The sequence below is a fragment of the Scophthalmus maximus genome, chromosome 21 (assembly GCF_022379125.1).
Source record: "Scophthalmus maximus strain ysfricsl-2021 chromosome 21, ASM2237912v1, whole genome shotgun sequence".
Lineage (NCBI taxonomy): Eukaryota > Metazoa > Chordata > Actinopteri > Pleuronectiformes > Scophthalmidae > Scophthalmus > Scophthalmus maximus.
This window is the reverse complement of record NC_061535.1, coordinates 14,485,538-14,502,074: the sequence shown is the minus strand read 5'-3', so window position 1 is coordinate 14,502,074 and position 16,537 is coordinate 14,485,538. Positions and strand designations below refer to the sequence as shown.

Genomic DNA, 16,537 nt, shown 5'->3' with positions numbered 1-16,537 from the left:
AGTGAAGCCTTGATGGTTGTGTTTATGTACATGTATGAAATTTGGGTGGCATATGCATCATGTCTACACGTTGTTTGCCATTAAATACTCGTGTGTTTGAGGGACTTGGGATGATTAGAGTCTCAGGAGACTTGGCAGACATGTTAAGGGTGGCGAATCCGGATATCTGAAATGGGTTTTTAGTCTAATTGTGTCAAATGCCCCAGCTGCTCAAAGACTGCTGTCAGCTGATCCATTGTATTGACTTATCAAATACAAAACAACATAATGCGTTTTTTCTGAGAATCTTTGAAAACACTTGGTTGTCTAAAGGAGTTGCTGGTCTGACTTTCAGATTTTAATTTGCACAAAAGTAAGATGGATGGTAGTTTCATAAACCTTTTCAAAACATGAACACTTATCATTTAATGTCTGGGTTTGGACCTTTTTTGTGTGGTGATGCCAGTGGAGTCTTGTGTACAGGGATATAGCACCAAATTCTGGGCCCTATACATAAGCAGTCTCTGTGGGGGCACAGCCCCTCCGGTGCTACGCCCATGCTTGTTATGAACTCAAATGTTGCTAAAATGATTCCATTGTGGACTAAAGGAAGTTTTGTAACTGAACCACAACTGCCCATTTAACTAAACTTTTAAACTGTTGTGAAACTTGTGAACTGGAGGAACAAGGGTTTCAGGGCTCAAGCTACATTTTTTTCAGATTTAGTGCAGAGGGATCAGTAAGATAAGCTGTAAAACTTTACTTGGAAAAGGAATATATTGCATTAGGTGGTCCTCTAAAACTAAACTTTTGCTAATCTCTTAATCCGTGTTTCAATTTCAGAGAGCAGGGACCATTTGCATGGTGCCAGTTTCAAAGAATGGTTGGCTCTTCACTGGTTATCTGAACCTTGGTTGCTACGGTTACTGCCCATAAAGGGGGCCCTGCCTGTTCCTCACTGCAGATAAGTTTAGAGTTATGGTTGGTTACCTCATTCTGACCTGGCCTTGTGTGCAGAGTCTGACTCTGTATCGAAGCTCTACAGTACATTCAAGGGGATTGAAAACTGAATGGGAAACATTTATCTACCTTACAATAATTCATTAGGAGGACAAAGGTAGAACTTTCCTAGTTTTGATGAAAACAGCGACTTCTGCTGGACACTAAAGGTTTTCTTTAGAAATATTGGCTGGTAAGTTTAGAATATCTGAAATAAAAGTCTAAATGAGGTTACTATATGAAATTAATTTCATGTTAACCCACAAATCTAGGCATTCAAATCTTTTTGTGTATACAAAATCTACTTTCCCCTTATTTCTGTATACAAACCCATTTTAACACTTATCATGTATAACCAATTATTATCCCTAACCTTCGAACCTTAACCTATTCAATCCCTTATGAGTATAGTTGCCATTTTATCCTTTATTTATGTCAATATAAACCAAATGTTCTTTATGAATCAATATAAACTCATTCGATCCCGTTTATGAATAATAACCCCCCCCCCCCCACAACATCCTAAACACTAGGTGGCGCTGCTGTAAATCACAGGTAATTAACACTGAAGCTGGAGAAAGCGTGCACACAATGATCGGCACCCTCGTTGCTCCAATCGTTTTACAGAACGTCGACGTTGTCGGGCCAATCACAAGCATCCATTTATAAATCCTGTGGGCGGCACCGGAAGTAGCCTGCTCAGACGCTCGCTGTCCAGTGTGAAACCGGCACAGCTTCTCTAACGGGATTTTTAAAAACCCTCCGCGAACTGTCGGGCTTTAAAACACCTTCACGTCCGCATTCGCTTCTCAGAACTCCCGCCTCGGTGCGTTGTTATATTCCTCTTCAGGTAAGATTGAATTCAGCTCCGCTCGGTTAGCTTGTATGCTAATGCTAACACACCTAGCAACAGCCGGCTGGCAGGTGATGTAGCTGCATCCAGCTCCAAACACGCACCGTGCGGACATTTTGTCTCGTTTGTTTTTTGCTAAATGTGTCGCAGCTGAAATGAATTACTGTGCTTTGACACGTGTTGCCGGCTTCCCCCTGTGCTGCTTTGTTGCGTCTCCTCCAGCTGTCGTCATGGGGGAGGTGGAGCTGTCCTGTCGCGCCTACGTGAAGATGTACCTGCACGCCTGCCTCTTTCCCCGCTGCAGCATCAACGGCCTGCTGTTGTCGTCCAGCTCGCCAGGTGGCGCTGTGTGCGTGACGGACTGCGTCCCGCTGCTCCACTCGCACCTGCCGCTGGCCCCCATCACCCAGCTGGCCCTCACACAGGTAGGACCTCACCCAGGTAGGCCCTCACCCAGGTAGACCCTCACCCAGGTAGACCCTCACCCAGCTAGGTCCTCACCCAGGTAGGACCTCACCCAGCTAGACCCTCACCCAGCTGGGCCCTCACACAGGTGGGCCCTCACCCAGGTGGGCCCTCACCCAGGTGGGCCCTCACCCAGGTAGGCCCTCACCCAGGTAGGACCTCACCCAGCTGGCCCTCACACAGGTAGACCCTCACACAGGTACGATGGCCAAGGCCGGGCTGAGGTCGGCCTGTCAAGTTGGCTCAGGAAGTGAAATGGAAGTGGAGTGGATGCTGATTCAGGGAGACGGAAACCGTGGACGTCTTAAGCAGAAGTGTTTATTCTAAGAGCTCAATATTGAGGAGACTTCCGGTTCACAGTGTTCATTCTTCCCATCCCCGGTCCCTGTAGTGTATTTAGCTTTGAGTAATGTCGTCATCTCCCCGCAACTGCGACACCTCGAGTGAGACATCTGCTGCTTGGTGCCTGAGAAGACTCGTCTTAACAGTTTCTCAGGGAGGATAGTTTCCTAAATCTTGAAGTGACCTGGAAGTGTTTTCTCAGCACCATAAGAGCTGTTCGGATTCTCTAAATGCTTAGGAAAGGTGCTTCAATGCTTCCTTTCCTATCTCCTTTAGCGTAGGGTACACTGGAGCTTCCGATGCGAAAGGAAAACAGACCCACAATTCATTGCAGCAGCGGTATTTAACGTGACGCGTCATGCACGAACGTAAACGATTCAATCCAAAATAGAAGTAGAAGAGTGTGTATGTGACCCAGATGTAAGTCCTGTTACATATGAATCATAACATGTGATGTCACACGGTGGTAAAAAACTGAAACGTGCTGATGGAGCCGTGGCATGTTTTTTTTTTTTTTTTGTCGTCCATATTCAGAAATGGATAGTTTCACCACGACAGACGTACGTCTACAACATCCCCCGTAGCATGACGACGTAGTGAAGTGTCAGTGGGGTCGGATTCTTCTTTTCCTAAGTCCTATGAATCCTCCTTGACACCTTTTCCTTGACCTCATGACGTTTTCCACTGAGGTCAAGGAACAATAAAGATAAGAAGACGATCCACCCCAGGTCTCTCTGACTCTGGCTGTATGTTTTGGACTAAGATGAAGCCAGAATTGTTGATGAGTGAACGGTCGATTATGAAATCAAAATGACTGACATTTGTAACATGTGTTTTTAACAAGTGTACTGTTCACTTGACCGTAATCATTTTTTTAATAGTATCTTATTTCCAGTTGATGCCGCACAACAACAGACAATAACGATTGGAAGATGAGGCTGTCAAAGATAATTGTTTCCAGATTCCTTTGAAACTTTTTTTGGGGGGCTTTTTTAAGTCGAGTTTCTCCCGAGGCATCGCATCCAGCACAGATTTATCCCCGGCCACGTTTCAGCAGAGAAGATCTGTGACAAGGACCGAGATGAGAGAGATCCACTCGTGTGCCAAAAAGAAAGAAAGAAAGAGAGAGGGGCTTAGAAAATCCTTACAAGACAAATCATGTCCACACATATCAAGTCACAGAAACACATGGGGGCCTGCGTGCATCTACTCATAAGGCATATATCTGAAATTATGCTTTTGATAGTTTTGCGAGAAAGGATTTTGACTGAACATTTAATAAAATAAAGAAGGAAAATGTAAATTAAATATTGTTTGGCTCAGATAGACTGTTACAACAGATTTATGTTCTGAAGACATTTACGGGTTAGTTTACTGTCAAACAAGTGATTGTGTGTCATCGCTAGATTAGCAAATGGCTTGATGGCTGAAGAGGATGATGTCATTTATGAAATGTTTAGAATGGGAAAAATACACTTGATTCAACATTTTGCATTGTGCCACGTGTTTCAGGTGGACGTGTGGTGTTCACAGACGCAGCAGAGGATTGTGGGATATTATCAAGCCAACGCCTGCATGTCGGACAGCAGGTGAGTTCTCCAGCTCCTGTGAAGCCTCTTTGTTCTCAGACTTTTTCTTATTAAAGTCCGTTCATATTTTACTGCGCATCAGTTTCTTTTTAACGTCTCCTTCTTATATTTTTCCTGTTCAACAGCCCGACACCATGCGCGCTGAAGATCGCGGATAAGATCGCCGAGCAGTTTGACCATTCAGTTTTGTTAATGGTAAGTTAACCATTAGTCTCATGACGAGATATTTATCAAATACCGTCGGTGACTTTCTCATAAATTGTCAGATGCTCTGGCAGGTTTCGTGTTTATTGCCGATAAGTGTTTCTCTCTTGATTTTGTTTCGCAGCTCGACGGCAGTAAGATGACTCCGGACTACCGGGTTCCTCCCATCGTTATGTACGAGCGCAAAGATTCAAGATGGCTGCTGAAAGACAAACACACGTAAGAGACAGCTGGTGTTTTTATATTTTATTATCAGTCTCTCAGACTGTGGAAGGAAGAAAATCCTCACAAATCATTGAATTTCAAACTTAAAGAAGAATAATAAAGGGTTTGATTTGAGTGGATGCTTCATACTTAAACCACAGGTACCACATGTGGAGTAGATCATCTGATAACATCTCCATCGGCATTCTTGCATAAATTAGCATATTAATGATGTGAAAACCGTTGCGTTGACGCCGTCGTGTCCCTCCTGTCATGTCCCTGCTCAGGATCATGCTGCGGCAGTGGGAGGAGACCCGGGCGATAGCCGGTCAGATGCTGGAGTCGGGCGACCACACGCTCCTGGTGGACTTCGACAGCCACCTGGACGACATCACGAAGGACTGGACCAATCAGAAGCTGAACACCAAGATCGCGGAGCTGGCGTCGCCGGCCAACGGGAATATCTAGACCGTAGCGCCGCGTTTGTACCACAGAGCCCGACGTTCATCGTTATGTACAAATAACCCGACAACAAAACATGTTCAAAACAAGACGTTTATTTTTTATCGCATATAGTCAAGTGAACAGGGACGTGATGTAGAACGTGCTTAAATAACAAATAATATTTACAGTTTTATTAGACGACCTGTAACCTCTCACCCCCTCTCCCCCAGTTTGCCTCGTGGTCCAGTCCTGCTGATTTGACACTTTTACTTTTCTTCTCAAGCTGCCGCATGATTCTTTTTTTATTCTGTTATTATTATTCCCACATACTTTATTACATGTAACGGGGAGGATGGACAGAATAACAGAAACACCGGACAGAGCAGAGGACACTCGTTTGTTAAAAGCTCAGAATGATTTCGTTGTCGACTCGCAGCTTTTGATTCAGGACGTTAGTTTTACGCACGTGTATGTTTGTTTCCTAAACTGTGGCAGGAAAATTGTTTATTCGCCAAACTTGCGAAAAATACTATATATTTATTTACGACAGTTTTAAACTGTTCGACGTTTCTGCTCTTCTGTCGACAACCTCTCGTAATTCTGACTGTTTAAAAAAAAAAACAACGTTTTAAATGTCTGAACTCTTCTCATGTGATAACTCCTAACAATGCACTGAAAGAGGCTAGGTTTTTTATTTTAATTTTTTAAAATCCCCTTCAATTGTCTTGATCCTGTCTCCATAACAACAGTGTGAAAACTTTATCTATTAAAAGACGACGACATTCAAACCACGTGTGTGAGATTAAGTTGGAGTTATGAATATATGAAGGGGTTATACCTCACCCCAAAAAGGGACTAGTAATATGCATTTTATTTAACTGCTCTACTGAACTACTTTGTATTTTCCTAACAGATACTACTTAAAGTTTCTTTTTTAAATTTTCCTTTTAACAGTAAAATGAACATTTGACACGTCTTGTTAGTGCCAACGCAATCAGATGATCGGAGCTGTGGTTCCCGACCTTTGAACCCTGCTTATGATCAAACCTGAAACTATCTAGTGATCAATAAACAAAAAAAAATAAAGGAACATGTATTTTCTTCTGCTTCCTGATCCTGTATGTTTTAACTGTGGAGGTCGGGAAACATTGACTTGGACTTAAAGTGGAAAAACTAAAAAAATTGAACGTCACATTTGTTTTTTTTGTTTTTACAGAGTAGAGACAAACTCTCCGTTTCCTTGTAGTGCTTCTGGTTTCACCAGCTGATCCGAGTCCAGGAGACGGAACGTTCCACTTCGTGAGCTCAGCGTCCGAAAGTGTTAAAGCTCACGAAAATGAAGTGCTTTTTTACTTTTAGTTTGGAGCCGACTGTTTCACAGCGCTCTGTACCAGACAAACCGCTACGGGCTCTTATTTTGACATCTATATTCAGGACGATCTTTTTTTCTTACTACTCTGTAAAGCTGTCGACGCGTCACTTGGGGCCTGACGGTTTCACTTTACCGGTTTGGGCTTAAACTGTGTGTGTGTGTGTGTTATCGTTGGAATGGAACTCCTCAGAGACTCCCAAAGGTGACGGTGGCGTCGGAGGTCGGCGAGGGCACGGCGACCAGGTTGAGCGTGATCTCTCCCAGCGGAGACTGACTGGCCAGAGACTGGAGGAGGGCGATGGGGTCGAAGAGCGACTGGGCGTTCTGGAGGGACTGAGCGTTCTGGACCTGCTGCTCGGCCCACGGCAACGTGATCTGCAGAGAGAAGAGGCAGGTGGGGGTTTCATCAAGGTTCCACATCCTGGTTCTGTTCCTCGTTCCTTAAACTCTGGTGGTTTTCCGGCTAGTTCCTTTAAAACTATCCTTAAAAAAATTAGCTGGTATTTAGCTGTGAATGAGAGTTGGTACCAACTATAAAAGGAAGTGGCAAAAGTGTAATTGCTGCTATTAAAGTTTTAAAGGGCAAATACTGAATCAGGAAATTGATAATTGGGTCATAAACGGACGTCAAAATCCATTTATAGTTTCTATAAAGACTCATTTGGATCCTGACTTTGAACTCAGATTAATCATCCACTTGCTGCTAATCTGTATCTATATCACAGTTTATGATGCAAATTAGTTGAATTGTGCAGTTGGAAATTCTTTGAAGATGATGAACAAATAAAACACTCAACACACACAAACCCTATAAATCTTAAAAACTTATTTCTACCTAATTTTCACAGAGCGGACCCGGAATATTTTTTTTGAGGAAATGATGATAAAAGTTTCCATGACCTCTAAAATAATGTTTTTACATCAACATTTAAATGCGTCATTCATATTGTATATGAATATTTCATCAAATCCTCAAATTTAATGGCCTGGAAACGGAACAATCTGCAGTTTTGAGAAGAACACACATTTGAAATATCCTTAAAATTATGTTTAGATGACTGAAAAAATATTAAATCTAACAAAACAGGAAAAAAATATTTACAAGTTAGCGTCTACACTAGTTTATTACAAATGTAGACGCATTCAATAAAAAACAAAGTACAATAGAGTTTAAAGTCAGTTTCAGTAGTCGAAGGGCAAAAAGTCAATATTTGGTTTAAGCTTAGTTGCAGCCAAAGATATTGTTGATGTTGCCTTATTTTTTTAAGATACATTCTTTTTTACCTGAACGATGATGAGCTTCCTGTTCGGGTCCTCGGTGTCGCTCAGCTCTTCCCCGAAACACAGCGTGACGCCGCACTGAGGAGGGTCTCCTCCGTGGGAACAGAAGTGATCCAGCTCTGAACACACGGGAGATGGGAGTCAAATTAGTTTGGACAATGAATTCAGGGTTGATACTGAGATTAAATGTTTCTTTTAAACAGGATTACACGAAAAAAACAGCTGAAACAAGTTTCCAATAAACTTGATGGGGCCGGGGTCCGGGAGGAATCCATTACAAAGGGCGGAATTGTTTTTTTTAAAGATTTCCACATTTTCGTTAATTTTTCATGGAATAATTTGTGGATATTGATTTTGAAAATCAGGCATATCTACTGTAGTGGGCTGATATTTGTGTGTATAATTTGTTGCGGATCCAAATGAAAATCTGAATCTATGGGGGGGTATGTGCACGTAGTTAAGAGTAAAATATTATTTTTGATTATGTTTTATGAAAAATAAATCATTTAGATTATCAGACCATTTTTTAATTTCTGCTGGAAGAACCAGACTACTTCAGTTTCTATTAATCAAAATGAGAAATAAACATATTTTTTTTGTCTGTAGTTAAAATATGTACAAGTTGTTTTTCTGTTACTAAGAAAATAGTTTGATAGTAAATTGAAATTCGCTGCTTTAAGCGTCCCGGCTGCCACATTTACGTCCAGTATCTCTACGATGTACAGTACATACTATACTATACTGTACCTACATACTATACTATACTGTACCGTACTGTATGGCCACAAATCAAACTCCCTGTGACTCACGCTGCTTGAAGGCGTCTCGGCTGAAGAGCAGCACCGGCTCGGTGTCTCTCTCCATCTTGTGCAGCCCCGCCGTGGTCGTGTGCGGCCCCGTCCAGAAGACCCGCCCCTGGCAGTACCTCTTGCCGTACACGCCCTGCAGCGTGGAGGTCAGCACCACGCCGCGCTCCATGAAGGGCAGCAGGGTGAGCAGCGCCTGCAGCTCCGGGCCGGCCGGCAGCGCGGCGGGCGGCTCCGGCAGCGGCACGCGCGGGAACCTGCCCCTCAGGACGGTGGACGGCGTCGGGGCGACGAGCGAGGACGGCAGGTACGTGATCCGCACGTCGGTGCCCGGGACTTGGCGTGTCAGAACCTCCCGTCCCAAGTAGTGAATGGCCACGTTGAAGGAGTCGTGGACTGGAGACGGGAGAGGGGAGATTAAAACTTGATTTTCCTTTCGAAATTAAAAAGACATTCAAAAATCCAAATCAGTTCCGTTACCTTCTCGTGGAGCCGGGACGCTCCCCTCGATCCGCACGTCCAGTCTGATCTCGTCGACACCTGCGGAGACACGATACATCCACTGTGACACCATGTCCCCGGTTGAATTAGGTCAGACGACGAAACGAACGGGACGAATCAGGTTAAACAGGACATCTGGTTACGTTCAACCCCGTCTCGCACGAGCAGGTTGGCAACTGGAATTCGGCCACATGCCACGATTTAAATAATTGTTTAAAGAAACCACATGTATCGTCCCGTGTTGTGTAGGTGTTTGTCTGTCTGTATCAACTCGGGACAACTGCGTCCCAGTTCCCTGTTGGTGGAAAAGTTGATCGGATCTGAAATTTGTCCTCAACGCGTCTTTGGTGGGTTCACACCTGCGACTCGGTGAAACTCACCGTCTCTCTGGATGAAGCTGCTGCTGCTGCTGGCGTCGCTGTGCTGAACAGGCTCCTCCTTCTGCACGCTGATGTCGCTCTGCAGCAGAGCGTTGTCGACACACTGACAATCAGACGAGACGCAAATGCACATAAATACATTTACGAACCTCGTCAGGTAATTTTATCGTCACGAAAAAAAACGGATACGAATATTTCTCATGAAAGATTTTCATTCAGACAGCGATGAGAAATTGCGACACGTGCAAAACAAAACTGATTTCCAAAGTCCAATAATGGAAAAATCCTTGTGTGTAATATTTAGAAGAACTTATTCACAGAAATTGAATATATTGTCCATAACTATGTTCATATATGAGTTAAATATAGTTCCATGAGGTGGACCGACCTCCGTGTGAGTCTCCATGTTTCTACATCGTGTTGAATACGTAAAACACGGGAAGTGGAATCAGCAGTGCGCCGCCATAAAGTGTCCCCTGTCACTCAAATCGTTGAGTGTTGCACTTCTATGTCTCCTGACTCACCAGCTGAGACGTGGCGTCCTCCGTCTTTATCCGCTTGTCGCGAACGACGACGACGTCGCGCTCTACCTCGCTGCTCCTCCTTTTCGACTTCCTGGTCGGTTTCTCTTTGCTTTTCTTTTCAGGTACCACCACACCTAAAACAAGCACACAAACAAAAAACAAATAAGAGATCTTTAAAACATCTGATCAGACAAATGTGTTTGTCAAAAAAATATGTTTAAGTTTTGAAAATGCATCACGGTTGCAAAAAAAACTGTTTAAAAACTGAGAAGTTTGAAAACACCTGCACAGGGTTGGGTAATGATGGATTACATGTAATCTGGATTAGGTAACAACTTTAATCAGACCAGATTACGCTTGACAACATGTGTAATTAGATTATAGTCACATTGTCAAGATCTCAAAGATGACTTTAAAAATATGGCAATTTTAAAAATCACAATTTAAGAAAATAGACGAATGAATGTGTACATTATTCCTCCTCCAGTTTTGTTCATGTTTTATTTTACCTTTCTATGATTTATAGGTTATGATAATGCTTTTTTGGTTTGTTCTGTTGAATATGTTAAACGCATTTTATTTGCGCTGAAAATGTTTTTGTGGTCGCGTCCATTCTTTTGTAATAAGATGCAACATTTTCAACGCTTGATTTTGAAGTCACCCAAAAGTATTCAGATCAGATCACGTTATTTTGGTAATCCAATGTGCTACGTTACTGATTGCAAAAATTGCCACGAAATTTATTTGTAATCAGTAACTGACCAGACACGGCATTCGCTTCCCGATTGGTTCTTATCGGTCGCGACTCGACTTCCAGCCGTGAAGGCAACACATTGTTAAACACCCGTCAAGAAATCCCTAGTCTTACTTTACGCCATTGTTGTCTCTCGTTTGTATTTTCTGTATCGTAACCAAGCGACCGACCGCAGAGTCGACCGTCTGAACTCTCGGAGCTGAGTCAGCGAAACAGCCTCGCTCGACTTGTGTCCTGTGGACTCAACCTGATAACCGCCGAGTCGGGAGATTAGGTTTGGGGGCAGAGAGCGAGAGAGATACTTGTAAATAAATAAAGGAATATACTGGGTGTGTCAGAGGTCTGTCGTCAACAAACAAAACACAGCAGGATCATTTGCATTACACAAATGCAAAGCAAAGTGAGACGTTGAAGACGTTGGAAAACAATATTTACGAACAAATGTGATGAAAATAAACCCAATTTCAGTAGAAATACATGAAGAAAAAGAGATTCCTTCATGTCAATAAACTCTGTCCTGTCGACTCTGAAGTTTTCAGACTCAAGCAGGAAACAAGGAGAAGTTAAATATCATATTCACGGCTGCATCTTAACGATTATTTTCTCGATTAGTCGATGAGTTGTTTGGTTCATAAAATGGTGAAAAATGACAATTGCGTTTCTCAAAACTCCAAGATGATGTTTTGTTTTGTTCACACACCAAAGATCTTCAGTTCACCGTCTCAGAGGAGCAAAGAAACCAGAACATATTCGCATTTAAGAAGCTGAAATCAGAGAATTCTGACTTTTTTTTCATCAAAACTACTTGAACTGATTAATCGATGATCAAAATAGTTGCTGATTAGTTAAGTAGTCGATTACTAATCGATTAACTGTTGCAGCTCTAATCCCAAATCTTTAAAACAGTGACCACCAGGCTCCTTCACTGTTCTTGTGGAACTGCCTACGGATTCACAAATAGAAACGTGAAGAGTATTTTAAAAAGAGGAAGACGAGGGTGAACGAGGTTCAGTGGGTAAAAGGTTGTTTCCTTTAATGAAACTGGGGCGGTGACGCAGAGAGAGAGACACGGATCGTTGCAACACGAGGCAAAGACGTTTCTTCAGTCTACGGTTGTGTACCGCTTTTTAATCCTGCGGTGAAATCACTGTGTGGAGTATTTATTCCTTATGGAGGGATATTGATATTGATTCTGATTCTTTTTAATCACCAAACCCAAACTGGAAAACTAAGACAAACTAGTGAAAACCTCCAAACAGTCCCCCGAAATATGATCCACGAATTATTCCGTGGAGTGTTGGTGAAAATGTCAAAAGAGAAAAAAACCAACAAAAACAACCAACTGTATCTAGCAATGTTTTAAAAAGGCAATAGAAAATTTCCTGGATCCACTTTTCGTTTCTTTTCTTTTACAGATCCGCACCAGAATGTATCCAGTTCTTTCTTGGCCCACGTCCCGTCTCTCCACCGAGTTATGTGGAAATCTGTTTCAGACATATTTCCATAATCCCACGACGGACAAGGTGAAAACATAACATCCCCCACGTCGAGCTGCTGAGGAGCTGAAGGGAAGAAACCTGTACATTTTACTACCAGTAACTGAACCAATCTGAAATTATATTAAATCTACGATCAAAAATATGATTTCATCAATGACCACGCCCCCGATTTATGTCGCATTGATCTGTTGATGTGAACGTGTCGTTCCAGAGCTGTGACGTCTTGTCATGATATGATTTCACAAAATTCAGATTCTAGCTTTTCAAATTGAAATCGTTGCCACGTCGTCACATTTATCACACGATCAGACTCTGCGAAGTTCTGATTATTATAATTAACGCAACTCATGGATGAAAGGGAAAAAAATGATCGTCATTTTAAAAAAATTAACGGGACAAACTTGCGACATCTTTTGAAGAAGAAATAACTAGACGATAATATCTGGTGAGAGATTTTTTGGAAGAATCATAAAATTATAATAGTTTTCCACAGAGGTGGCGAGAGCATCTGTTTGTTTTTTCATCACACTATCTTTTGTTGTGTGATGTAGACGAATATTTTTACACAACCGACTGAACCACGTATTGAGTAATATAAATGTACAGTAGAAGTGTGTGTGCGTCTCACCCTGCTCGCTCGGCGGCACCAGGCGGTACACCTTGTACGGCTCGGAGATGTCCAGCTGGGCTCGGTCCACCTCGTCGAACTCGGGGCTCTTGTTGAGGGCGCAGCGCAGACGCGTCTTCCAGGCGGCCGGGCTGTCCTGCCCGCCGCCGTCCGTCAGCTTCCCTTTGAACTCCGCCCACGCCTGCGGGGGAAGTTGTTGTTCAAGGTCAGAAACTCTATTTTGGAGCTCAAGGTCACACACGTGTGGAGCGTCGAAGCGCGTCGGACCTTGAAGATGGCGGCGTCCTCGTCCTTGCGGAAGTCCTGCTTCCCTGCGTGTTTCCACGGGATGCGGAACATGGTTTTGGCCTCGTCGTCCCAAACCAGCCCGGGATACTTTTCACTGTTGACCTGCGACACACACACACACACACACACACACACACACACACACACACACACACACACACACACACACACATACACACAAACTTAACACTTGTCTCATAAAAGTGCAGATGTTTTACATTTGGATTCATGCTTGAACAATTTTCAATTGGCTCATTGATCGATCAGCTGTTGTTGCCGAGGTGATGTTGATCAGACACGTGAACCTGTAAGTCTCATTAATAATATTTATTCTGAAGATGATAACTAATACAATCAATTATACATATTAATAATAATGTGTTGATGTGAGTGGAGACCCTAACCCGATATTCACTCTCCCTCTTCCCCTTTCCTTCTCTCCCTCTACATCCCTCTTTCCTTTTCCTTCTCTCCCTCCCTCTCTCCCTCCTTCTCCCAGTCCCTCTCTCTTTCCTACTCCCCCCTCCCCCCTCTCTCCTCATCCAACCTTTGACCCCACCCACCCACACACACACACACACACACACACACCCACCCACACACACGCCCACCCAGCCACGCCCACTCACCTGGTCGACCATCCAGGAGCGCAGTCTGCGCGTGCAGCGCGTCCTTCCCGCCGCCATCGCTCTTCACCAGCTGAGACTCAGACTGACGCAAACAAACAAACAAACAAACATACAAACAAACAAACAAACAGAGTCGTCACGTGCATCAAAGTGTCCACACAATAACACTTTAATAACAACTCCTTTGTGCTATGAATTTGAACAACAGACATTAATAATAATTATTATTATTATAATTATAGAAAAGTTTCAACTGCGAATTGTTTTAAAGAAGAAGAGAAGAGAAGAGGAGCCGCGAGTGAACTCTTCTTCTTCGGCCGGTGTTATGGCCTAACTGGTTTCCGATTTAACTGGTTCCCGTACCTAGCAGCAGCAGATGTTATCCGCTTCAGTCAGCAGATTCGTCACTCTTTCACAAACATATTAGTGGCAATTTGCACGTCGCATCGGCTCGCATCTCATATCTACTGCGGCGAATATGATGGTATAAGTAAGCACTAATTTTCAGCCACCTACGTAAAAAATAAAGTGATGAAAATAAAATTCTTGCAAGATCGCATTGAACTGGAATCGATCTCACCACAGCAAAAGTCTCAAAACTGAGAGTCCTCGATAATCACCTTGAGCCACGACAACTCTGTGAGGTGCGGGTGTCCGTCACATATTGATAGATGATGTCATCCTCCGGGGAACACGTTGATTTGGGTTCACCTGAATCAACTGGTTACCTTCGGCTCCTCTCAGGAAATACACGAACTGATCAAGACTGTTTTCTCGATGGGTCCGCCACATTTACCACCACATTACAGTACACACTACGCCAACAATATTTTTAAATTGTAACGATCTCACTCCAACTATATACTGTCAAAACACACTCAAGAATGACTTGTTAACGCTGAGCCGCAGGAAGAGTCAAATACGATAGCCTTTGGAAATAAATTGTATTTTTGAAAATTGACTTTTCTCGTGCCTTTTCTTGTAATAAATGCTTGAAAACTGATAAGTGATTTGGCGTAAAGCTCTTAAATAACACGGTATTGACGAGCACTCGATCTGTATTTTACAACCCAATATAGCGACACAAAAGGAGGGAGAGTGACAGTATATCATTACTGTAAGTGCATGCCTTCAGTACTGCGCTGATAGGAAAGAATATTACCAACCACTCGTATCGTACAGTCTTGATCAGTTCGTGTATTTCCTGAGAGGAGCCGAAGGTAACCAGTTGATTCAGGTGAACCCAAATCAACGTGTTCCCCGGAGGATGACATCATCTATCAATATGTGACGGACACCCGCACCTCACAGAGTTGTCGTGGCTCACGGTGATTATCGAGGACTCTCAGTTTTGAGACTTTTGCTGTGGTGAGATCGATTCCAGTTCAATGCGATCTTGCAAGAATTTTATTTTCATCACTTTATTTTTTACGTAGGTGGCTGAAAATTAGTGCTTACTTATACCATCATATTCGCCGCAGTAGATATGAGATGCGAGCCGATGCGACGTGCAAATTGCCACTAATATGTTTGTGCAAGAGTGACGAATCTGCTGACTGAAGCGGATAACATCTGCTGCTGCTAGGTACGGGAACCAGTTAAATCGGAAACCAGTTGGGCCATAACACCGGAAACAACAACATCTTTTCTTCAGATCAAACATTTCTTCCAGAGGAGTCGAACTCCGCACGCGCCTGCGTTCACGTTATTAATACCTAATTATTTATAAACTTGGACGCGAAATGGCGGAAGTAGCAGAGAGTTTCGCTTACCTCCGTCGGTCGCGTTCCGTCGGTCGTGTTCCGTCGGTCGTGTTCCTCCGCGGGGCGGCGGACTGACGGTGCTCGCTCTGCGGTCGGACGCTGCCGCTCCTCGGCTTCCCCGAAGTCACGTGACTGAAGGGAAACGATGCGCGCGTCCGCCACCAGGGGGCGACAAGGAACCCAGAGAGAGAAACACTGATAGACCTAATAATAATAATACACTTCATTTATAGAGCACAATTCACAAGCCATCTCAAAGTGATACAGAGTAAAAACAAGATACAAATAAAAAGAAAAGAAAACGGCATCGGTAGAATGGTGACACGGTTTCAATTGATCAAGGTTTTTAAAAAGCAACAGAATAATATTTTTGATGGAGGAATTGTGTGGATGTTTTTATTGCACCAATCTTTATATTTAAAAAACAAGGAAAAGTAGCACATGCTCCTGAGAAGCTATAACCGTGAAACGTTGCTTTAAAATCTCTCCTTTTCCCTCTTTCCCTTTCCTTCTCCCCCTCTCCCTCCCTCCATCTCTCTCCCTCTTTCCCTTTCCTTCTCCCCCTCTCCCTCCCTCCATCTCTCTCCCTCTTTCCCTTTCCTTCTCCCCCTCTCCCTCCCTCCATCTCTCTCCCTCTTTCCCTTTCCTTCTCCCCCTCTCCCTCCCTCCATCTCTCTCCCTTTCCTTCTCCCCCTCTCCCTCCCTCCATCTCTCTCCCTCTTTCCCTTTCCTTCTCCCCCTCTCCCTCCCTCCATCTCTCTCCCTCTTTCTCCCTCCCTCTTTCCCTTTCCTTCTCCCCCTCTCCCTCCCTCCATCTCTCCCTTTCCTTCTCCCCCTCTCCCTCCCTCCATCTCTCTCCCTCTTTCTCCCTCCCTCTTTCCCTTTCCTTCTCCCCCTCTCCCTCCCTCCATCTCTCCCTTTCCTTCTCCCCCTCTCCCTCCCTCCATCTCTCTCCCTCTTTCTCCCTCCCTCTTTCCCTTTCCTTCTCCCCCTCTCCCTCCCTCCATCTCTCTCCCTCTTTCTCCCTCCCTCT

At 43.8% G+C, this 16,537-nt stretch overlaps 2 protein-coding genes across 4 annotated transcripts; one reads left to right on the top strand and one right to left on the bottom strand.

The window, feature by feature from the left end:
* Window positions 1–1,641: 1,641 nt before the first annotated feature.
* On the top strand, window positions 1,642–5,867 carry emc9 (ER membrane protein complex subunit 9). Of its 2 annotated transcripts, none has more exons than XM_035619843.2 (6): window positions 1,642–1,828; window positions 2,054–2,256; window positions 4,151–4,227; window positions 4,353–4,422; window positions 4,556–4,650; window positions 4,923–5,867. In XM_035619843.2, the coding sequence occupies exons 2-6, from the start codon at window positions 2,062–2,064 to the stop codon at window positions 5,101–5,103; spliced, it is 618 nt and encodes a 205-aa protein (XP_035475736.1). In that variant the 5' UTR covers window positions 1,642–1,828; window positions 2,054–2,061; the 3' UTR covers window positions 5,104–5,867. The 2 variants fall into 2 exon arrangements, with proteins under 2 accessions (XP_035475736.1, XP_035475737.1); XM_035619844.1 differs by having other exon boundaries at window positions 1,649–1,804.
* Window positions 5,173–15,667, bottom strand: irf9 (interferon regulatory factor 9). 2 transcript variants are annotated; one of them, XM_035619836.2, is made up of 10 exons: window positions 15,514–15,667; window positions 13,742–13,823; window positions 13,092–13,214; window positions 12,825–13,005; window positions 9,944–10,077; window positions 9,420–9,498; window positions 9,019–9,078; window positions 8,542–8,934; window positions 7,736–7,851; window positions 5,173–6,826 (listed from the first exon to the last, which is right to left on the bottom strand). In XM_035619836.2, exons 2-10 carry the CDS (start codon window positions 13,796–13,798, stop codon window positions 6,638–6,640), a joined length of 1,332 nt encoding a protein of 443 aa, XP_035475729.1. In that variant the 5' UTR covers window positions 13,799–13,823; window positions 15,514–15,667; the 3' UTR covers window positions 5,173–6,637. The 2 variants fall into 2 exon arrangements, with proteins under 2 accessions (XP_035475729.1, XP_035475728.1); XM_035619835.2 differs by having other exon boundaries at window positions 9,420–9,522; window positions 15,514–15,666.
* Window positions 15,668–16,537: the final 870 nt, after the last annotated feature.

What these genes read in the sequence shown, in the direction of transcription:
- irf9 (XM_035619835.2), bottom strand. Translation starts at nt 13,798, where the DNA reads ATGGCGGCGGGAAGGACGCGCTGCACGCGCAGACTGCGCTCCTGGATG. An exon ending in GGTGCCGCCGAGCGAGCAGG is followed by an intron (nt 10,078 to 12,824) that starts GTGAGACGCACA and finishes TGCTTGTTTTAG; the next exon opens with GTGTGGTGGTACCTGAAAAG. An exon ending in AGGACGCCACGTCTCAGCTG is followed by an intron (nt 9,523 to 9,943) that starts GTGAGTCAGGAG and finishes TCTGATTGTCAG; the next exon opens with TGTGTCGACAACGCTCTGCT.
- emc9 (XM_035619843.2), top strand. Translation starts at nt 2,062, where the DNA reads ATGGGGGAGGTGGAGCTGTCCTGTCGCGCCTACGTGAAGATGTACCTG. An exon ending in GCCTGCATGTCGGACAGCAG is followed by an intron (nt 4,228 to 4,352) that starts GTGAGTTCTCCA and finishes CCTGTTCAACAG; the next exon opens with CCCGACACCATGCGCGCTGA. An exon ending in CTGCTGAAAGACAAACACAC is followed by an intron (nt 4,651 to 4,922) that starts GTAAGAGACAGC and finishes GTCCCTGCTCAG; the next exon opens with GATCATGCTGCGGCAGTGGG.